The 23,119-nt window shown below is 52.0% G+C and overlaps 1 protein-coding gene and 1 long non-coding RNA gene across 6 annotated transcripts; one reads left to right on the top strand and one right to left on the bottom strand.

Annotated features, from left to right (window-relative positions):
• Nucleotides 1-1,402: 1,402 nt before the first annotated feature.
• LOC105712379 (WAS protein family homolog 2) lies at nucleotides 1,403-23,117 on the top strand. Of its 5 annotated transcripts, XM_064377613.1 has the most exons (12): nucleotides 6,209-6,227; nucleotides 6,604-6,684; nucleotides 11,198-11,351; nucleotides 19,192-19,303; nucleotides 19,509-19,655; nucleotides 19,833-19,969; nucleotides 20,212-20,347; nucleotides 20,609-20,810; nucleotides 20,899-21,054; nucleotides 21,761-21,919; nucleotides 22,675-22,743; nucleotides 22,884-23,117. In XM_064377613.1, the coding sequence occupies exons 3-12, from the start codon at nucleotides 11,203-11,205 to the stop codon at nucleotides 23,015-23,017; spliced, it is 1,401 nt and encodes a 466-aa protein (XP_064233683.1). In that variant the 5' UTR covers nucleotides 6,209-6,227; nucleotides 6,604-6,684; nucleotides 11,198-11,202; the 3' UTR covers nucleotides 23,018-23,117. The 5 variants fall into 5 exon arrangements, with proteins under 5 accessions (XP_064233685.1, XP_064233681.1, XP_064233684.1 ...); XM_064377611.1 differs by lacking the exons at nucleotides 6,209-6,227; nucleotides 6,604-6,684 and adding an exon at nucleotides 1,449-1,556; XM_064377614.1 differs by lacking the exon at nucleotides 6,604-6,684 and having other exon boundaries at nucleotides 6,204-6,227.
• On the bottom strand, nucleotides 4,371-5,591 carry LOC135275425 (uncharacterized). The gene is made up of 2 exons (XR_010343048.1): nucleotides 5,269-5,591; nucleotides 4,371-4,512 (listed from the first exon to the last, which is right to left on the bottom strand). It is a non-coding gene; the product is annotated as an uncharacterized LOC135275425 (long non-coding RNA).
• Nucleotides 23,118-23,119: the final 2 nt, after the last annotated feature.

Raw genomic sequence — 23,119 nt, 5'->3', positions numbered from 1 at the left:
TTTCTAGTAGTCAAATTAAACATTTTTAAGTGAAATTAACTTTAATAACACATTTACTTAACCCAGTGTATCCAAAAGATTGTCATTTCAACAGGCAATCCTATTTTATAAATCACTAATGAGGTACCTGAAAAAAATCCCTTTTCATACTAAGTCCTAGAAAATCTTATTGTATTTTATACTCGCAGGACATCTGAGTTTGGATGTTACCTTTTTATTGGAAATATGGGATCTGTATTTACATTTCACTGAATTTACATTGAAAAGGTGGGTTTACAAAGCCAACTTGTCTCACACACACCTAAATGTTTTCTGGTAACTGGGTGGAGTATCAGTTCTTATGTTTATCTTTGCATTAGTTAAAAAATGAATTAACAGTTCGAGTCCTTGGCCGCACACAGGAGCCACGTTGCAAGTGCTCAATGCTCCCACGTGACTCGGGGCCACAGAGGACTGACTGCCGTCTTCTGTCTGGGTCCCAGCTCCACCACTCAACTTCGGCTTTCTCCATGGTCTGGTGGCCTGAATTCACCCAGACCCTGCTGTCCTCGGCTTTTTCGTGCAGACATTCAAACAACTTCCTCCCTTCCTCCCGGCACCCCCAGCCCATTGCCAGCAGCCTCTGAACCAGTTTCCCTCTTGTCCTCCTCTCAGCCACCCAAGACTCACACACCCATCTGGCTCCCCTGGCCCACTTTTCACCTGGTCCTCATAATCTATGCATAAACATTAACATACCAGAGAGTCAATCTGCATACTGATTACGTGTGCTCTGGTCAAATTCACGCTTTCAAGATCGGGGGCTTTCTTCCCACAGTGAACAGGACCTGAGGAAATCGTATCTTGTCTTCTTGTCACCTCGCCCGTGGTTGTTTATCTTATGAGATAAGGGGTGTCTCAGGTGAAGCAGGACAGAGAGGATGCCAGCGCAGGGGTGGTAGGGAAGATTTGGGGAGTGCCTGTTGGGGTATGTGTTTGTGGGAGGAGGACTTTTCACATATGGCTTATGTGTCAGGAGGATCTCATTGTTAAATAAGCACCTAACTGATGATTGATTTCACATTTCACACTTCTAAGTTTTTATAATTTAAATTCTTTCAACCGGGCTTTTTTTCCCCCCAAGCTCTAGATATCTGGCTAGAATTGATTTGATTTGCACAATCCTGCCTGTGAGATTTAGCCCCACCCATGAGAGCCCCCTCAGAGCCACACACAGCCAGGACACCTCTGCTGGCCTCCTCTTTCCCAGCCTTCCCACTGGTGGCAGGCCCCTGGCTCTGGCCTCCCCTATCTGGGAATGAGCCAGCTGCACGGCTGCTGACAGTGGCTGAGATAATCCTCCCTGAGCTGTTCCAAGGATTAGTTCTGCAGCCCTGTGCCCAGCTCCCACACAAGTGGGATTTCAGGGCCAGGAAAGGAAGGGTGCAGCTCCTGCAATGTGGAGCAGCCTACCAAATGGAGTCCTCTCTCACCTGGGAGAGCCGGGTGCTGCCCCGAGAAGGATGCATTTATGGCTTCATGAAGTCCTTTCTGACCCCCGATGCTGCTGCCTTTAGGTAAGCCTGAGCAAATCTGTGGGAGGCCCATTTTGGCATGAGAAAGGGATGGCTTCTTCTAAGCCCGCTGGCCGTGATCCCAGGTTCCTACACATTCTGGCTCAAGTCCAGACTCTCTGTGACATAGGAGACCCTCCATGAGAGGTAGTATAATATAGAGGATACACGTGCTTATGAAGAGGCTGCCTGTCTGAACTTGGACAAGTTATTTTTATTTATTTATTTATTTATTTATTTTTATAAAGTCTCATTATGTTGCCCAGGCTGGTCTTGAACTCCTGGGTTCAACTGATCCTCCTGCGCCGGCCTCCCAAAGTGTTGGTATTACACTCTGGGTTCTCTTCAGATCATATGCATCTTTTGCCTTTTACCAAAATGATGGGATTATAGTGTGAGCCACCATGTGTGGTCAATTTTTTTTTTTTAATTGAGGTGAAATTCACATCAGTTTGACCATTTTAAAATGAGCAATCAATGGCATTATACATTTGTAATTGTGCAAACACTATCTCTACGTAGTTCCAAAACATTGTCATCATTAATCTATGGACACAGGCATCATTTTAAGCATTTCAAATATGTTAACTCATTGAATGTTCACAACAAAGACAGATTCAGTTATTGTAAATTTGTAGAGTGAAAACTGAGGCACAGGTTTCATGCTTAGGATCACACAGCTATGAAGCAGAATAAGGACTCCAGCCGAGGCAGTCTAGTCCCAAAGGCCTTCCCTTCCTAGTAACCACCGTGCTCTACTGCCTCTCAGAGAACAACCCAAATAGCACAACAAGAGGGCTAAGCTATCTGGTCTGTCTGGTGAAGATTCAAATGCTGCTCATTTCAGAGAAGCGGACGCTTCTGGGCTGCAGAGGCTTCCTAGAGAAGGAAGACCATGTAAGGTCTAACTCAGGGCAGGTCAGGATGGTGTGAATGACTCACTCTGAACACAGTCATCCATGGGTGTTTATTAAAACTGGCTCTGGAACTCCCACAGGGAAGGTTCTTATCTTTGCCTACACAGCACAGAGCTCTCTGGGTAGAGTTCTAGACCCGGCCTCTTTCAAATACGTTAGAAACCTCAGCAAGAGGAACTATTTTCTGTCTGGCTGCATCCATCTGTTTAGAGAGTGGGATATGTCCATCCTCCTTTCTACAGGCATACTTGGAAGCCCTTCCCAAAAGCAAGACCTCTTGGTGAAATTTACTGCTGGAGAGGAAAGTGGTTTTCAGGAGAGGGGAGTCTATTCCAGGAACTGTGGCACAGAAGCTAGAGGCCGGGTAGGGAACAACTTAAACTAAGTCCTTGGTCTTGTTTCCAGTTTACTTCCTGTGGATCAGGGCTCAGGATACCCTGTCGCATGCTCTTTACCCCTCCACCAGGAATTCCTAAAATCCATGCTCATGGATCCTGGGAAATCCAGGAGGCTGGGGATGCACGCAAGCCTCAGCAAGACTTCCAGGGACCAACCCTGTAGCCTTTATTCCTCAGGCCCCTCAGCCCAATGGCCAGCAAAGGCAGGCGGGGCTTCCGTGTCCACACATGACAATGACCTGCAGCTGTTCTTTGTCTAGGCTGAGGTCAGGGATTCCCACTGCAGCTCCAGCGGCTGAGAGTAAAAGTCTTTGCAATCCAGCTCCTAGGAAATCTTTAAAATTAGGTCTGGGGTGAGCCTGTCAGTAGTAGATTAGGTAGAGAACTTTTATGAAGTTGAGGGTGAACCATCTGGAGGGTGAACTGGCTGGGGGTTTCTAGAACTGAGGGTGGTGCCTAGCAGTGCATTTGTGAGCAGGCACAGCCAGGCTTGGTATGTGCTGTGCTGTGTGTGCATATTCACAGGCATCATGGAGCATATATACTTTCCTTTTGTGTTGAACTAAACCTGACAGATTATCAAGTACTTTTTTTCCTGAGACAGGGTCTCTCTCTGTCACTTAACCTTGAGTGAAGTGGCACAATCATAGCTCACTGCAGCCTCGACCTCCTGAGCTCAAGTTATCCTCCCACCTCAGCCTCCCATGTAACTGGGACTACAGGTGTGTGACACCATGCCTGACTATTTTATTTTATTATTATTATTATTTGAGATGGAGTCTTGCTCTTGTTGCCCAGGCTGGAGTGCAGCGGCGCTCACTGCAACCCTCTGACTCCCAGGTTCAAGCCATCCTCCTGCCTCAGCCTCCTGAGTAGCTGGGATTACCGGTATGCACCACCATGGCTGGCTAATTTTGTATTTTTAGTAGAGACGAGGTTTCTCTGTGTTGGTCAGGCTGGTCTCGAACTCCCGACTTCGGGTGATTCTCCCACCTCTGCCTCCTAGAATGCTGGGATTACAGGTGTGAGCCACTGCACGTGGCCTTATTTTTGTAGAGATGGAATCTCATAATATTGCCCAGGCTAATCTCAAACTCCTGAGCTCAAGCAATCCTTTCGTCTCAGCCTACCAAAGTGCTGGGATTACAGGCATGAGCCACCACACCTAGCCAGATTATAAAATACTTCGATATCCTTTCTCTGCAGCCTTCAAAAGGAGGCAAGGCAAGCACAATTAAACCCCATTACAAATGGGGTGACTGAAGCCCCATTCATGGCTTGCCCAGGGTCACACAAAGAATGAGTGGCAGAGCCCCGAGCCTGTGTGCTTCCCTCTGTGCCAGGCTGCTTCACCCAGACAGGGCTGCACCTTGTGCATGGGACATTTCTCCTTTCTTATGTCCTGAGTACCTTGAGCTACTCAGATATTGCTCGGGGGGGTGGGGGGTGAGGGGAAAATGTTTTCAGGTTGTATTAATCAAAACAAAATACCACACAATGGGTGACTTTAAAATCATACATTTATTCTTCACAATTCTGGAGGCTTGGGAATCCAAGTTCAAGGCGGTAGATGGACTGGTTCCTGGTGAGGGCTCTCTTCCTGGTTTGCAGACAGCCACCTTCTCTGCATCCTCACTTGGTAACCTGGTAAGAAAAGACAAGTGAGAGAGAGAGAGAGAGAGAAAGAGAGAGAGAGAGAGAATATTCTCTCTCTCTTTTTTTTAACCAGACTTATAATAAGGGCCCCACTCCACAACCTCATCTAACTGTAATTACCTACCAAAAGCCCATTTCCACATACCATCACATTAGGGGTTAGGGCTTCAACATAAGAATTTGGGGAGGACTTATACATTCTGTCTAAAACATGGGTGGAAACCCATCTCTTCCTCACTGCTGGTGGGGAACCACACGCTGCAGCCAGTGAGAAGTTGCATGTTCTTGTTACAACTCGATCCAACTCCCCCAGATGAGGGGGCAGGGAAGAAGGACAAAACTGGGAGAGTGAGCGAGCATTAGGAAGAGAGTAGGGTGGCCAGACGTAGCAAATAAAATATAAAATGCTTAATTTTGAATTTCAGATAAACAACCAATAATATGTTTTAGCGTAAGTATGTCCCAAACTAAGCTTGGGACGTATTTGTGCTAAGAAATTATTCGTTCTTTATCTGAAATTCAAAGTAACTGGGCATCCTGTATTTTAATCTGGCAACCCTAAAAAGATAGGGCCAAAAATGCTGGGGCAAGTCAGCAGCTTCCAGGAGGGACTACTGCTGGACTTCTGGACTGATGCTCTTTTTATATAGTTAACTTTTTACAAAAGCCTATTTTCTTTCTTTGTATCAGCTTTTCACTAGCTTTTAAAAAATTGTGGTAAAACATACATAACCTAAAACTCACCATCTAAGCCATTTTTAAGCATACAGTTCAGTGGTATTAAGTAGGTTGACATTGTTGTGCCGCCATCACCACCATTCACTTCCACCACTCTTTCACCATGCCAGCCTGAAACTCTGCCCATTGAACACACGCTGCCCAACTCCACCTAGCTTCCCCATCCCTGGCGGCCACGGCTTCTGTCTCCATGAATTTGACCGTTCTAGGTACCTTACATAAGTGGACCCATCCGATATCTGCACTTTTGCCTCTGGCTTCTCTATTTAATTCTTAAAGGGGGATGGGAACTAAGTGGACCACAAGGGAGCTGCCCACAGAGGCGAGGACAATGTCAGGTGTGCTGGGGGGCGCAGGAAACAGGTCCGGGCGTTGAGCCCGAGAGCAGGGGCGGGCCCTGGGTCTGGGCTGGGGGTCCTGCCCCGGGGCGCACCCAGGGCGAGGGCCGCCCGGAGGAGCCGAGGCTGGCGGACAGCCCGGCGTCAGCCTGAGGGGAAGGCAGCGAGGGGACAGAGGACAGAACCCTGGGAAGAGGGTCTGCAGAGCAGAAGGCACGGGTGGAGGCTGCCTGGCGCGGGGAAGACAAGAGATCGGAGCCGTGTGCACGTCGGGAGCTCGGAGTGCGCGTGAGTCCCGCGCCCAGGCTCGCGACTCTGCCGGCCAGGCCAGCGCTCTGGGTCTACCGGGTACTGGAGCCGCGCATAGGGACAGCCAGCGGAGGGGGGATGGCGCCGCGGAGAGTGACGGCGGCGCTAGGACCCGGCGGCGCGGGCGGGCGGCGGGCAGAGGCGCGGGCGGGCGCGGAGACCGGAGGCGCTAGGACCCGGCGGCTCGGACGGAGCGGAAGCGGCGGCGGGAGCTTCCGGGATTGCGGTGCGCATATGAGGAGGCGTCCGGGGCGGCGGGAAGTGGAGTCGCGGGGTAGCTGCGGGGCGAAGTGGGGGAACCGCAGGGGCCGGAGTGAGGTGGGTGGGAGGCCTGGGACCTGCCGAGCTTGTGTCCCGCGGCCGCTTCCCGGCGCCCGCCTCCACTGCGCATGCCGCAGCTGGGTCCCGACCGCCTGGGAGGCGTCTTGGGCCTGTCCGGGAGCCTCCTCCCTGGAGCCGTGCCCTGCGCCCCGGCCTTGCCTGGCCCTAGCGGAGAGGCCAAGGCCCGCGGGGTGCAGGGACCCGGGCTCTGCGGGGTCCCGGTTCCGCCTCCCCGCTCCCACGCCTTCCCTCCCAGGCCGGGTTCTGGGAAGCCTTGCGGGGCTCTTTCGCAGCTGCTGCCCGCCCGGAGCGCCCGGGCCCTAGTAGGGGACCCCACGTTTCTGACACTGCTTTGGGTTCCCGGGGCCTACAGCGAGGCCTGTAACTCGGGGAGAGACCCAGGAGTGGGGTGTGAGAGAACGGTCTGCAGGGAGGGCTCCGAGAGAGGCGTGCGGTGAGTGCATTTTCCTGGGAGCGCGCAGTTTACACCACATTCTCTAAAGCGGTGCTGTCCACTAGAAATACTGTGCGATACACATGTGCAACTTTTGTCACTTAAAAAGAATCACAAAAAACTTGATGAACATGACAGATGCAAGAAAAACACAATTATTAAATAATATTTATACATTTGTGGAATCTATTGAAGAGTAACAAAATGGATAGACAGGAAATATCACGGACCTAGAATGAATTGCAGTTACCCAGTTACCCACTGTGGAACTGAGGAGCTAGGGTGTCTCATTATAAAATTCCCTTAGAGAAGACGACTTTTCAGATATTTATTGTCTGTCCACTAAATAAGAGATGATACATCACCTTTTCTGATGAGCACCACAGGCTTTTCAAAAGATGATTGCCAATTAACCCCTTTCTGCCTGGGCTTTCTCATCTGTAAAAATAGTACTTCCTACCTCTAAAGTGTGTGGTGAAGACAAACAATTGGGGTGATGTATACTAAAGTAACGAAAGTGCTTACCACGCAGGAGGGGCTGGTTAGTGTTAGATTCCCTTGTTCTTCCCTCAGTATCAAAAACAGATCTAATTTAGCTTTACATAAAGGCAAAGTATCAAGATAAGGTGACTTGTTACTTTGAAAACAACAAAGCATGTCAATAAATAACAAAAAGCTTGGAATTCAGACAACAGATCCAAGTCTGGGCTTGATCTCAAGCTAGTGTTTTGATGTTGAAAAAAATGTGATTTGGTCTTTCTAACCCCATTTCCTTATCTAAAATTGGGGATGATGATAAATTCACTGATATTAAGAGTTAAATGAGATTCTTGAGGAGTAACGCCGGTTCTGACATATGTAGGTAGGCATGCCCTGCTGAAAGAGGGACAATAAGGTTATCTTCATGATCATGTAAAAGCTACCAGATATAGGAAGAAGGGGCCATAAATGATAATGTTAGATGATTAATTTTGATGCTTAGGTCGGAGTTCATTCTAGGATATCTCCTGCCCGAAAAGAATAGAGACTCATTTCTTTGGACTCACAGGACACTGAGTGAGAGGAAAGAAAAAGAAAAGAAATGTTTAAGTCACATATGTGATTTCTAAGAGTAAAAAACAGATGAAATTAGTAATACATTTTTTAATCCAGTATATCCCAAATATGGTTATTTTAGCATATAATCAACATAAAATATTTTAATAAGATATTTCACATTCTTTTTTCTTAGTGTTTGAAATTTGGTGCATATTTTACACTTACGGCACATCTCAATTCAGACGGTCCACTTTTCAAGTGCCCAGTGGCTGCATGTGGCTGGTGGCTACCATACTGGACAGCACGGGTCTAAGGATTTCATTCCTGGCACAGGTCTGAACTCCTAACCTTAATTTTGAGTGTTTTTTAACAAACTGACCTCTGTTTATCATTCTTCTAGTACTTCCCCAAGGATGATTGTACCCTCAGCACTCAAGACCACTTGCTGTTCCCCTACACACTTTTGTTCAAGCTGTTTCTTTCACCTGGAGTGCTGACTTTGCACCTTCTTTCTCGTACCTGGTAGAAAGGCACACATTCGTGTTTTTTTTTTTGAGATGGAGTTTCGCTCTTGTTGCCCAGGCTGTAGTGAAATGGCCCAATCTTGGCTCACTGCAACCTCTGCCTCCTGGGTTGAAGTGATTCTCCTGCCTCAGCCTCCTGAGTAGTTGGGATTACAGGCATATGCCATCACGCCTGGCTAATTTTGTATTTTTAGTAGAGACGAGGTTTCTCCGTGTTGGTCAGGGTGGTCTTTTTTTTTTTTTTTTTTTTTTGAGACAGAGTTTCGCTCTTGTTACCCAGGCTGGAGTGCAATGGCGCCATCTCGGCTCACCGCAACCTCCGCCTCCTGGGTTCAGGCAATTCTCCTGCCTCAGCCTCCTGAGTAGCTGGGATTACAGGCACGCACCACCATGCCCAGCTAATTTTTTGTATTTTTTTAGTAGAGACGGGGTTTCACCATGTTGACCAGGATGGTCTCGATCTCTTGACCTCGTGATCCACCCGCCTCGGCCTCCCAAAGTGCTGGGATTACAGGCGTGAGCCACTGCGCCCGGCCGGTCAGGGTGGTCTTACTCCTGAACTCGGGTGATCTGCCCAACTCAGCCTCCCAAAGTGCTGGAATTACAGGCGTGAGCCACCGCACCTGGCTGAGAGGCATACATTCTGCTAAGAGCTTTATCCTGACTCCCCTAACCCCAAAAGGGATTTGTCACTCCTTAGCCTCATACTCATGGCTGGATTAGAGTGAATTTAATTTGAGTTTAATTGTTTTTGAGACTATCTTCCTGGCTAGTGTAGTGTCTTATTCATCTTTGTTGTGATCATGGCCTGTACCTAATAAATAATCAGTAGATATTTGCAGACAGAAAGTAAACCACTTATCAGGTGTATTCAGTCCCTTTCTTTCTTTCTTTCTTTCTTTCTTTTTTTTTTTTTTGAGACGGAGTCTTGCTCTGTTGCCAGGCTGGAGTGCAGTGACACGATCTCGGTTCACTGCAACCTCTGCCTCCCAGGTTCAAGCGATTCTCCTGCCTCAGCCTCCCAAGTAGCTGGGACTACAGATGTGCACCACCATGCCCAGCTAATTTTTGTATTTTTAGTAGAGACGAGGTTTCACCATGTTGGCCAGGCTGGTCTCAAACTCCTGACATCAGGTGATCCATCCACCTAGGCCTCCCAAAGTGCTGAGATTACAGGTGTGAGCCACCATGCCCAGCCTTCGGTCCCATTCTTTAACGGGCTTGCTGCTTCCTTTTTGAGGGGAATTGTGTATGTAGTCTTATGTGTGTGCAAGCAAACAGCATACACACAAACAAGGAATTCATCTTAAGATGCGCACAGGAAATATCTTGCACCTTTATCCTCTTTGCGATCTTACATATGGGAGAACTGAGGCACAGAAATAAGTTAGGATGGCCAGCAAACTTGCATCAGTATAAATACAAAGAAGGGGAGGGAGGAACCTTCTTACAAGGGCTGTGATGGTCTCAGAGGGTTAGGCTTCTCAGATGGCTGGGCATCAGCTGGCCATGCTTTGGTTATATGATTGGAGGAAAAAGAAGTGGGAGGTGAGGAGTAACTCCTGGGCCCTGATGAGTATTCAAGCCAAGTACAGATCTGGAAAGCCTGTACACAAAGGAGGAGCTCACTGCTGGAGAAAAAGCTGAAGAGCAGGATGGTCGCCTGAGATCGTGAAAAGTGCTGGCCTGAGGAGGGTAGAAGGAAGGGCTGGGGAAGCCAGCAGGGGAAGCAAAGGTGCAGGCTTCAGCTGTGTGAAGATGTTCGTGCGGTGTGTTATGTGAAATATACAAATTATTATTGGGAATAACCACATCTCAGCAGTGCTGGTTCTCAGTCTGGAGAATGGGAAATAGAAAGGATCAGATTCAGAGAAGGCAACTTACCCAGTGTCACAGCATTTTAAACTCAAATGAAACCTAGGCCCTTCATGCCACACTCACCAGCCCCACCCACTTGTGTTGCAACCAAGGCCCCACTGTAGTGCTTAGGAGAGCAGGTTTAGGGCACAGTGCCAGGGCTGATTAATGTCTTCCTTACCGTTTTCCAGTGAGGGGCTGTGATTAGGCCTATTTATAGGGGCCTGGTCCCTTAATATTCTGCCTGGTGCATCTCTTGCCAATCAAATCAGTGCCGTCTGCAGTGTGATTGCTGCTTTAGTGGCACCAGGGAGAGGAGTTAATTAAACCCAATATAAATAGACTCTGCCCTCACTTTGCAATTCCAGGAGTGTTTTTCCTTCCTGTCCTCCACCCCCACATGCACCTCCTTCCTCTAAAGCCCCCTAAGCTCTTATCTAGGTGAGCAGGGCTGGACACCCCTATACCTAGAGTCACTAGCCACTGCCCAGTCTGTTTCAGGAGGAGACCTCAAATTCTCAGGGGTTAAAGTGGGAAGAGCCCATGTGTGCACATTTTTTGTGCTTTTCTAGAACTGGGTACCATTTGGCAGTTGATCAGGCAATCTCCCCAACTACCCCATTTCCATCCCTTGGTTTTCAGCCTCTTTTTTTCTCTGCAACTAAGGTTTCTTTCTTGTTTATCCGAGGTCGGGAGCTGAACTGAGACAGTGTATGGAAAGGGTGCCTGGCAGCTACCAAGCACCTTGTAAGGGGTCAGAAATGTTGCACCTTCTCTGAACTCCTCCGTTGGCCCTACCAATTCCCCAGTCCCTGGACCTGCCCTCCCCCTCCCTCATTCACTCAACAGGCATCAGCAGACTCCCATCTGTGTGCTCCTGGCCTCCTACCAAATGCTCTGTCCGCTTCTCCCCTATTTGTGCAGGCTGAAGCTATGTGCATAGTGGGGATGAGGGCTGTGTTGTCTCTCCTTCCTTTTTGAGGAGAATTGTGTATGTATTCTTGTCACTCCTTAGCCTTGTACTCATGGCTGGATTAGAGTGAGTGGGTGCGGGTGGGCGTGGGCAGCTCTGATGCTCCGGCTCCCACCCACAGGCACCATGACTCCTGTGAAGACCCAGCACTCCCTGGCAGGTCAGACATATGCCGTGCCTCTCATCCAGCCAGACCTGCGGCGAGAGGAGGCCGTCCAGCAGATGGCAGATGCCCTGCAGTACCTGCAGAAGGTCTCTGGAGACATCTTCAGCAGGTGGGTGCTGCCACCCACCTCCTCCTGATCAGAGGACCATCCCCATCCTGGGCAGTCCCAGCAACCTACCCTCTGGGAGCAGCCCTCTAGGGGAAATCCTGGTCCTGGGGGACCCATCTGGTTTCCTTGTGTGGGAGGGGCTGAGGTAAGAGCCCAGCTTGGAAGGTTTTGCTCCTGAGAGTCTGAGAGCTCACTCCCTTCCACCCCATTTAGCCTCCTGGTTTCCTATGGTGGCTCTGCTCTCCTAACTCATTCTCTTCCTCCCATTTGGGGGGCGTATTCCTTCACTTTTTCCTGCAGCCAGCAAATAGTTACCCAATAGAGTTTCTGTGCAAGGCGTTGTAAGAATCTCTGTAGATCCAGCCATGGATAAGGCAGCATCCCTCTCCAGCTGGAGCGCACAGGCTGGCAGGAGAGAAAGACCTAATAACCAATGCATAATTACTTATTTAATAACAGTTGTGACAAGGCCTGTTGATAATATTTGGTAATCATTGTTATTTATATAGCATTAACCATGCACCACCGTTGATTTGAGTGCATTAACTCATTTAGCCCTCGCCACGCTTTATGAGCAGGCACTGCTGTCATCTCCATTTTATAGATGAGGAAACTGAGGTGCAGAAAGGCTGAGAGACCTGGCCAAGTGACAGAGCCAGGGTTCAAAGCCACAGATCATGGCCCCAGGTTCTGTGGGTTATTACCGCCTCTGTGGAGGGGAGGTAGGGTGCTGCGAGGCTCATCCTGGCTTGGTCTTGGGTCAGGGAGACCTGGCTTGATCTCGGGTCAGGGAAGGAGGATGTGAGGAAATGACGTTTGTGGTAAAGTCTGAGGGTTGAGTGGGTAGGTCAGGAAGAACATTCCAGAAAGAAGGAAGCACATGAACTGTAGCCCAGAGGTAGAGGACCTAATAGAAAGCCAGCATGGCTGGAGCACGGAGTGGCCATTGAGGGAGCCGAGTTGGAGGGCTAAGCTTCTTGTATCAGCAGCGCTGACCTCGCACAGTCCTTGGGCTCTGGTGACTTTTCATTCAGTGTTTATCTAATATGAGTGAGTGAGTGATGTTTGCTGTTTCCCGGCAAAGGTCCCAGCGGTTGTTGGATGCACAGGTCCTGTCTTTGGCCATGAACAACCTGAAATGAGGCTTGGTCTCCTTCCTGGGATCCCACATAGTGCCTCACATGGTGGACCCCAGTGGGAAGTATGTGACTGCCTGACTCAGGTCCCTCTCATGCTCCAAGTCACCCCTGCCCTGCCCTTGCCTGGTTGTTGCCAGACCTGGAGCGCCTGATCCTTCACTGTGCAGCCTCCTCTTCTGTCACCAACTGGAAGCCTACCTCTTCCTGAATGACCTCCCCCCACTGACTCACTGGCTTGCCCCAAGCTTGTCAAGAATGTCCCTGTAACCAAGGGGTCATGCACTGAAGTGGCTGAGGGGGTCACCTTGGAGCTGATGCCTTGGCTCAGATCCAGCTTTCCTGTTTGCTTCCTCTGTAACCTTGGGCAACTCAACCCCTCTAAGCCTTAATGTTCTCATCTGTGAAGTTGTGGTAATAATGGTAGCTTCCTGATAGAATTATTTTAAAGACTAAATGAATGAAAACATGCAAAGGAATGAAACAGTGCCTGGCACCTAGGAAGACTTCAGGAAATGCTAACTCCTCCCTGTTGATAATCTTGACCCGTCTACTGGACTTGGTTGCCATTCATGAACCTGTCATCCGTAGTTACAGAAATTGTTGGGTGCACCTTTTGTGCTTATCATTGTGATAAATGTGCCCAAGGGACGCCTAGGCAAGAGGATGCAGGTCTTTAAGCGCCATCAGCTCCAGATTATGGCCACCCCATGTTCAGTGCTTAGAATGGAGGCCAAAACCATTCCCTCAGAAACTGTGTTTTCTCACCAAGATGGGGATTGCATGGTTGCCCTTCTCTGAGGGCAGCCTTGGATTTTTGGTGTCTTTCCTTTCCTGTCCTGGTACTTGGCACCTTGTAGACAGTTGCATGTCCCCTGCCCAGGGATGGGATGAGGAGAGGGCAGGAAGGCATCTTCTGGAGAGTGGAGTGCTGCGTTCATTGAGTGTGGGATCTTCAAGTTGCTGGCACAGCCCACGGAGGGGAAGATGCTTCTCAGGAGCACTGGGCCTGAGTCCTGGCTCTCTCACGCCACGTTCCAGGTCACTGCATCTATCTCTCCACCATGTGCTCCACATCATGCTGGATCTTTAAGAGACACCAATTATGTGGCTGAAACTGTGTCCTTAAAGAGCTTGGAGGCTGGAATGGGAACATGTAGGGCGAGACTAATTGTTAATTGTGTAGCATGGACCGTGTGGGCTTCTCAGGGCCTAGAAGGGAGAGAAATCAGTAAGAATTGGTGGCACACCTGTCAGAACTCCCCAAACCAAGCTAAGCAAAAAGTAACCAGTAGGGCAGCCTTTGGAGTTAGGGCTAAAATGACGTCATCAGGACCTGGCTTTGCTTTCCTTCCTTGTCAGTTTGCTGCTTTGGGTCTAGCTGCATTCTCAGACAGGCCATATTCTCGTGGTGGCAAGGCGACATGGCAGAGTCAGTTTCAGCAGGAAAGAATGCTCTCCTGTGTCCCCCACTTCCTCTAGAGGCCACACTCACCTGGATTGGTCCTTGTGTCTGTCCCAGAATCCATCGCTGGGGCCAGGGGACTATGACATGCTACTTGGCTTAGACCAAGGTGCTCTTCAGACCACCCACCTGAAGCTCAGGGTGTAAGCCTGCAGGAGAGATAGATTCCCCAAAGGAAACGGGGCCATTGCTTGAGTAAAGAGGAAATAGGTGCTGGAGAGGAAAGCCACATGCCTACTCCACCTAGGGCAGGCTCCTGGAGGAGGAGGGCAGGGTAGGGAGGTAGGCGTGCAGGTTGCCCTGATAGGGTCTAGAAATGGGGGCCACAGGCTTGGAAAGAAGCCTTAGTGTGGCTTGGAATGTGGTGTATGATGTCTGCTGGGAAGGCCAGCCTGCACAGGGGCTGGAGGGGTGTAGGGGTTCTGCATGGGGAGCACAGACAGTGCTGCCTCTCCCTTGCACTCAGCTCACAGGGCATGAGAGGCTGATTTCCCATGAGCCTGTGGGCCAGGCCTCTGGATGGTGCCGAGGAGCTTTGCCTTGGTTCCTCCGTGTCCCCACGGGGCCTTGAATCTCTACCCTTAAACATGCTCCTCCTGCTTAGAAACCTCTTGCACAGAAGAAACACGTGGGCAGAAGAGAGACTCTCTCTCCCTCCCACCCCATCTCAGGCTCCAGCACAGCCCAGTCCCTGGCCTTACTGGTGCCTGTGCCCAGTGGCGCAGGCAGGTGAATGCCTGGCAAATTAGCATTCCAGGCTGTGCTCTCTCCTGCTCTGTCGCAGCCGGGAGTGGCAGAGACTGGAGGGAATGACAAGCACCTCCCAGGCTCTCTTTAGCTGTGCCCCTTCCTGTCTCCTCTTTCTGCCCCTCCATCTCTCCCCTCTTCACCTGGGAGAAGCCAGGCCCCAAAAATATCGGGCCAGATATGTCACCTGCTTCCCATGACGTAGGTGACAAGGCAAGAGGGAGTTGGGGTGGCACGGGGAAGAGGAAGGAACAGACTCTGTGTGTGGAAGTTTGGATGCTGTCATTTGCCATTGCCAATCAGCCCCTGCCCAACCTCTTCACCCAAGAGGCCGTGCCACTGCCCAGCACCTTCCCCCCGAGAAGGGTGATTTTCTCTGCAAAGCTCTTGGTCCTTTCCTCCATCTCTTTCTTTTTCCTTTCCCCCACCTCTTCCTTTCTTCTCCCCTTCCTCTTTTCCCCTTTCCCCTTGTCCTCACTTCCTCCATCCTTCTCCCCTGTTCTCTCTACTGATTGGCACCTGGTGGTCCCCAAGGTTACAGTCGCAGTAGATCACTGCATAATTAGCAAGTCGTTCTTACTTATCCCAGAGTGGAGAAGATGAAGGTAAAGGCAAGAGCACAGGTTCAGGGTCTGCTTCCCTGGGGTCACGACAGGCAGGGGAGGAGAAGCAGTGAATCAGGAGCGGGAGGAGGTGCTCCCTGCTTCCTCCTCCCCACAGCCTCTAGGGACTGGTGTGCTGATGGTGATGGGCCATCATCAGCTCCTTGTCACCTTCACAGGAATCACATGATGTAGAAAGGACCATTCCTATTTTTCAGTGGAAGAAGCTGAGGCAAAGACCAGTGAGTGGCCTCCCCAGGGTCGCGCTGCTGCTAAACAGACGTGAAACCCAGGCCCATGGGATGCTGTGGTTATTGATGCTTATCTCTTACTTACCCGGGAGGCCTGAGTCTCTTTGGGAGTGTGTTGTCTGATTTGTCTTTGACTCCCATGGCCCCAGCACTGTGCTTTCAAATGGAATGTACTCAAGATACTGAACAGTAAGGGGTGGAGTTGGGAGATGGGAATCGAGGGATGCTTGGAGATGGTCCTCTCCAGGGGAGATAGAGGAAGACGGACCCTTAGTGAGACCACGCGCAGAGCAGGCTGGGTGAGCCAGTTCTGTCCCTTATGCCCACAGAGCAGCTTCCTCCCTCGTGTTGGGTGAGTGTGCCAGAGGGGATGGCTTCAGCACTGAGCTTGTAAACTGACCTACCTTGAAGTAGGCCACCAAGCCAAGGGTGTCTATACCAGGTATGGCAAACAAATGGCTCTCATGGCACCATTCCCCCACCCTCATGGTGGGCATTGTTCATCAATGCCCTGGCCCCAGTGAGGCCTACAGGCCTTCCCAACACAGCCTCCCAGACCATCCTGCCAGTCCACAGAGAGAGCAGACATGCTGCAAGCTTTCTGACCCTGAATGTACACTTGTCCTCTGCATCATGGCCTGTGACCACGAGATAATAGACAGTCCGGGAGCTTTGTCAGCAAGCATGCCGTTCCTTAGTCTCATAGGCTCCCGGTTAAGGAAAGAGCCCCAGGATCATGTCTTCTGCCTCCACCTCAGGGAGGATTCATGCTTGGAGCACCCTGGATGGTGCTTGTGAGCTGCACCCTAATTGCTCTTCAAAGTGATGCAGTTGTTTATTAGAAAGTTGTTGTCTTTTTTTTTTTTTAAATGGCACGGAGCTGTTTCCTTGCAACTCTGCCCACTATTCCTGATAGAAGTTTACGCACTTCACCCGACAGCCCTTTTGATATTTTTGATATTTGAAGGGAATGATCATATTCTCGAAGTCATCTGATCTTTAGCCAGAACATCCTTCAGTTATCTTCATATCTTGGCAGTTTCTCACTCATCACCATCCTCATCACCCTCCTTGAGATGTTCGCAAATTTGTCACTTTCTGTTCAGCCAGTGGCTGTTACGCATCAGGCCCCATCCCAGGTGCTAGAGACGTAGCAGTGAATGAGACAGAGGGCAGTCTGTACGGGAGGTCAGAGTCCTCTGACTGTGGATCCAGTTTAAAGGGATATGACTGTGGCTGAGACTGGTGCCTGGCGTAGACTCATTCGTGAGTCCAGGGCCCTGTTTTCTGTGGTGCCTCCACGAGAGTGCATGGTCCCTGCTGAGTGGAAGAAGGATGAAGGGCAGAAGAAGAACAGGGAGCTGTGTGCCCTAAGAGCTCATTGCCTTTTTATATTGATTAACATGCTTTTAGCTTCTACTGAGCTTATAGTTAACAGAAGCTTCCAGGTCTTTCTTCACCTGAACTGTGTCTAAACCAAGTTCCCTCCACCTTCTATATTTGTGCACTTGATATTTAAACCCTAAATGTTGGGCTTCACATTTCTTCCTTATAAATGTCATCCTGATGATTGCAGTCCACCCTGTGGCCTTTAAAAATTATCTGAGCCTTGATTCCATCATGCAGACCATTTTACCCCTCTGTACTAGCCCTCGTTTTCTAACCAGGTGTTGAATGAACTGGAAGGGCCCTGCCAGATTTCTCCATGCAAGGCTGGAACCAGACCATTGTTCAACAGTGCCCTTCGGGGCTGTGGTTCATTTGGCTCTGATTTTTCCCATATGTTCTCTCCTGCAACCCCCATAGCTCCATCTTGTCCACAAGATTTTGTTAGAAGCCGTCAAAATCCATGCTGACTCAAGATGCACTGTGCTGCAAGTTTTCCCCAGGCACAGCAGGCTAATAACCCTGTTACAAAGAGAAATGCTGTGCGTTTTGAGCAGTGCTGGCCCCTGGGACTCACCTCTGCCTTTTCTAAGCACTTACAGACTCTGTTTAATAATCCATTCCAGAAACTTGACAGGGCTCATTGTTGAGCTTGGTGTTTGCAACTTTGAGTGATCAGCCCTTCTCTCCTCTGTGGCAGCACCAGGACGGAGCAGACTTTGTCCCTCCCCAGTCCCAGTTTCCTCCCACTGCCCCTGTGGACCTCGAGTACAGAGCTTATGCAACTACTGAAGATTGTGTTCAGTACCCAGGGACAGAATAAGGCTGCCTTGCCAACTGGGGTGAATTAAAACAGCTTGTGCTGGAGGACCCCTCACAGCAGATGAAGGCCTCTCCCCAGCCAGAAAAGATGGAGCTGGGTGGTTACCCTGCTTCCTCACTGGGAAGAGACGATGCTCTTCTTTCTTCATTCTGAATGGTGGCCACCTTCATACTGGTCTGTCATGGAACACTTAAGCTGCTTGGGTGCCTGTTGGTACTCCCAGCCCTGCCATGCCTGAGCCCCCTGCAGTAATCAGGGCAGACTCATTAGGGGATGGGGACCCCTGGATTGTGAAATTGGCTCTCTGGGGCCAAGGCCTTCTGAAGTTGGTGGGAGTGGCTTTGGCTTGTTGGGTCTGATTCCAGGTTATTGGCTCTAACCTTTAGAGAAATCCCAGCATTCCCTAGCCCAGAGTCTGCAACCCTTCGCCATCCCACGTCCTCCTCCTGCCTTTCCTCATGAACCCCAGTTGTGCCTCTGCCTTGTCATCCCTGTGCCTCACACAGGCTCGCACGTACCAGGTGAATGCTGAGGCTTCTCTAAATGTGGAGTGTGGCCCTTGTGGGCAAGGGTTGGGTTCTTAGGGGTAGGGGAGCTACAGAGGTGACTGGGAGGAGGATGGTGTGTCACACACGCATCAGAGTTAACTTTGCAGTGAGAGCGGCCTTACTGTGGCCAAACAACATGGAAAAGCATGAGTGGGGTTATGTACCTTAAAGCATCAGGCACCTGGGTCTTGCACACCAGGAGCCAGCCACAGGGTTTTCTGGGGAAACGGCATTCCCTGAGATGCAAGTGCACAAGAATGCACTTGTCACATCTGGGGAACAGCAGGGCAGTGGTGTCACTGGGCCCAGCCCGCACCAGGGGAGCTGGAAATGGGTGAGGAGCTAGACCATTCAGAGCCCGTGGGCCGTGGTTGGGACCCAGGGCTTGCTCAGTGAGCTGTTCACTATGTGCAGGGGCAGTTCTTCCTCAGAAAGGCAACAACACTCAGTTCCAGCCTTGCCATTCTCAGCCTCCAGTCTCAATTCCCCCTCTGCAGAGGCCACTTTGTCTACTGCACGTGATGGTGAGGGGTTGTGAACTGCCTTGCCCCATCAACAGCCATGTGTGCATGTGTCAATACCATCCTCTGCATGCCCTGGAGGCTGTCCTTCAGATAGCACGTGCAGGTGCCAGCATAGTGCCAGGTGGCTGCGTGTCCCTACCGAGTGCAGGGAACTCAGTACTGTCAACTCCTCGATCCTGCAGGTCAGATTGTCCTTGTAGAGGCCACCTGGATGGCACCAAGTTCGGCCCTGGCAAGTAGATGATGCTGACTTAAGAGCCCTTGCCTGAGGACCTGGCCTAGCAGGTCTGCTGTTAGGAGCAGGAGGTGTGCAGGGGGTAGGGAGCAGCCCCAGCTTCTGTGATCTTCTCCATGGCAGGATCTCCCAGCGGGTAGAGCAGAGCCGGAGCCAGGTGCAGGCCATCGGGGAGAAGGTCTCCTTGGCCCAGGCCAAGATTGAGAAGATCAAGGGCAGCAAGAAGGCCATCAAGGTAGCCCCCATACCCCTGTGTCCTGAGGCTGCTGGGCTGTCCCTCCGTTTCTCCATGCCTCTGAGGCTGCCCAGTCTCTGCCCTGATGCCCACCCATACCTTGGGCTTTCATCCCGCCCCGGCTCCCAACCCCACCCTCTCCTGCCAAGCAAGCCTAGCCCTCTGAGCCTCTTGGGGCCCCTCAGACTCATCCCTGTGTCCACAGGTGTTCTCCAGTGCCAAGTACCCTGCTCCAGAGCGCCTGCAGGAATATGGCTCCATCTTCACAGGTGCCCAGGACCCTGGCCTGCAGAGACGAACCCGCCACAGGATCCAGAGCAAGCACCGCACCCTGGACGAGCGGGCCCTGCAGGTTTGCTGGCCATGCACATCACACGGCCTGTCACACACCTGGAGGCCTGGATGCTGGGGATGAGCCCGGACTGCCATAGGGTTCTGTCCCGCAGAGGAGGCTGACTGGGAAGGGGTGGCAGCTGATTTGGCCCAGCACTAAACACTCACTATCCCTTGGCCCCCCTGGCCCTCCCAGGAGAAGCTGAAGTACTTTCCTGTGTGCGTGAATACCAAGCCGGAACCTGAGGATGACGCAGAGGAGGGGCTTGGGGGTCTTCCCAGCAACATCAGCTCTGTCAGCTCCTTGCTGCTCTTCAACACCACCGAGAACTTGTATGGCCAGAAGGCAGGGCCGAGGGGTGTGGGTGGGAGGCCCGGCCTGGCTTAGTGGGGACCGAGGGCATCAGACACAGGTATAGCACCGAGGCTGGGAGCCAGGGGGTAATTGGGTGGCTTGGCTTGGGAGGCCTGGGACCCCACTGTGCACACTGTGCCCCTGATGGTGTGGGAGAGGTGGGAATGTGGGCTCAGGATGGCAGGTGTCAGCTTGCCTGACCCCCACGTCGCCCCTGTAGGTACAAGAAGTATGTCTTCCTGGACCCCCTGGCTGGTGCTGTAACAAAGACCCACGTGATGCTGGGGGTGGAGATGGAGGAGAAGCTGTTTGATGCCCCCTTGTCCATCAGCAAGAGAGAGCAGCTGGACCAGCCGGTGGGAGGAACAGGGCTGGGGTGGGAGGAACAGGGCTGGGGTGGGGACAGGTGCAGTGACTGGGGTAGGGAGGAACAGGGCTGGGGTGCGAGAAACAGGGCTGGGGTGGGGACAGGTGCAGTGGCTGGGGACCCTGCCAGGGCTCCTCTCCAGGCAAGGCTGTTGAGCCCTTTATTCCACTCGTGGGGGTGCACACAAGGCCTTGCAGTATGCCCCTGCAGGTCCCTGTCACCTCTCACATGTCCATACCTAATCCTGCAGGTTCCAGAGAACTACTTCTATGTGCCAGACCTGGGCCAAGTACCTGAGATTGATGTGCCATCCTACCTGCCCGACCTGCCTGGCATTGCCAACGACCTCATGTACAGTGCCGACCTGGGCCCCGGCATTGCCCCCTCTGCCCCTGGCATCATTCCAGAACTGCCCACCTTCCACACTGAGGTAGCTGAGCCTCTTAAGCCAGGTGAGCTGGGCGCTGGGATGGGAGCTGGGCCAGGGACCTCCCTGCTCAGACACCTTTTTCCCTAGACACCCCACACTTTCTCTTTCAGACCTAGAAGATGGGGTGCTCACAGCACCGCCCCCGCCCCCACCACCTCCCCCGGCTCCTGAGGTGCTGGCTAGTGCACCCCCACTTCCACCCGTAGCCGTGACCCCCGTAGGCCCAGGCGCCAGGCAGGACAGCGGCAGCGGCGGGTCTCCTTCAGGTGGGAGCAGCTCTTTGGGGACACCTCTCTCATTGCTGGTGTGCTCGGTGCACTCAGGTGGATTGTCCGTGGGTTTGTTAAGGGGTCAGAAATCCTTGATTTTTTAAAGTAGCTCCCATTTCAAATGTCTTGTTCTACTTGGTTCATAAAATAGTGGTTTTCAGACTGTAGAGCTCTGAAATGCTCACCTCCTGGGCGGAGGGGGCCTGAACAAGTGAGGCTCTGGTTCCCCATTCCAAGTGAAACCAGTGGAAAGAAGAGGCCTGATAACAAACTACGGAAAGAAGGTCTAATGACGAACTACAGCAACAAATGATTCCGTGTCCCTGAAATTACAGCATTTCAGCTTTACTGTTATATCTCCCATCTATAGGATCCAGAAGTGGCACAAAACCCCTCTGCTGGCTCGTGTGTGCAGCTGACTGTCAGTGCCTGGCTAGCTCAGGGGTCCAGCTGTGCAGGGTGGGGGCTGGAGAGGGGCAGGGGGTGTCTGCACACACATTGCCTGCACTCAGGTGTTGCAGAAGTCAGTGCCCAGGTCCTGTGTGCCCAGGCCCCGCACAGTCTCCAAAGGCTCAGCATCCCTAACACGGGCCTCCTCATTTGAGGGGAGGTGCCCTCCCTCCTAGCGGGCTCTTGGACATGATAAGCTTCCCCAGCCCTGCCTGAGCAGCCTTTCTTCCTTGTCCTGTTCCCCACCTCCCAGCTCCAGTCCAGGGAGCTCCCAGGGAAGTGGTCGACCCCTCTGGTGGCCGGGCCACTCTGCTAGAGTCCATCCGCCAAGCTGGGGGCATCGGCAAGGCCAAGCTGCGCAGCGTGAAGGAGCGAAAGCTGGAGAAGAAGAAGCAGAAGGAGCAGGAGCAAGGTGAGCGGGCCCCGGAGCCTGCGGTTGGAGGGCCTCGGACAAAAGCACTGCCTGTCGTCTGGCACTGAGTCCACAGGGTGCTTTGCGCCCACCCCCTGCTCCTGTAAGCCTGCCCCTGCTTCCCCTAGGGCACGTGCCAGAAGCCCCAGGCCACCGTCCGAGGTCCTCAGCCCTCCTGCCTGGGCCATGGCTCCTTCCTGGTTTGGGAGCCTTAGTGGAGCTTTCCTCTCTAAGCTCACTCAGCTCCAACTGTGACAAGGAGAATCTTCCTCGACTGCCGAGACTGGTCCAAGGCAATGGTCAGCCACCACAGCCTCCTGAGCTATTTTTAGAGACTGGACCTGAGGCCTCCTAAGGCTACCCATAGTGCCTGCTGTGAACGCAGACACCGGGTGATGTGATGCCTTCGCATACTGCAGCAGTGCCCTGGGCACTGCGGTTCTGAGCTTGCGCCCAGCGCTGCTTGTGCCTTGCTCAGTGACCCCAGGCAAGCTGCCTCACCTCTCTGGGCCGGTTTCCCCATCTGTGCAGTGGTGCTGCCTACCCTGGCCCTGTTCCCGAGGGTGGCTGGGAGAGTGCTCCTCAAACGTATTCGCTTTCTCATCAGTGCCCAGTGTTGGATCAGGGATAGACTGAAGCTCTGAGCTAACTGGGAAACAGTAGCCTTGGAGGGCTGGGGAGTGTCGGGGTGGGGACAGGGAGCTGGGGTTTCATGTGACTGAACCATTCACTCCATTCTGGCTTTCCCATTGCAGTGAGAGCCACGAGCCAAGGTGGGGACCTGATGTCAGATCTCTTCAACAAGCTGGTCATGAGGCGCAAGGGTAAGAGGCAGGGCCGCTGCCTGCCCTGGGCCGGCACATCGTAATTCTCTCCTGCCTTTTTCTTCCTATGTTTAAGTCTCTGGGGGCTGGGGGAACCAGTGCTTCCCACCCACCACCCTCACTCAGCCTTTTCCTTCCAGGCATCTCTGGGAAAGGACCAGGGGCTGGTGAGGGACCCGGAGGAGCCTTTGCCCGTGTGTCAGACTCCATCCCTCCTCTGCCGCCACCACAGCAGCCACAGGCAGAGGAGGATGAGGACGACTGGGAATCCTAGACTTGGGTCATTGCTCCAACCTGGACACAGCCAGGACAGGCTCCTCAGACCTGCTGCCCTAGGAGAGGGCGGTGATGGAACTGTCCCGGGACTGTGCGGGGA

Source organism: Aotus nancymaae, unplaced genomic scaffold (genome assembly GCF_030222135.1).
Source record: "Aotus nancymaae isolate 86718 unplaced genomic scaffold, 86718_ANA_hifiasm-v0.15.2.pri h1tg000016l, whole genome shotgun sequence".
NCBI classification, from domain to species: Eukaryota; Metazoa; Chordata; class Mammalia; order Primates; family Aotidae; genus Aotus; species Aotus nancymaae.
Note: the sequence above shows the minus strand (reverse complement) of the source record. Positions and strands in the feature narration are given on the sequence as shown.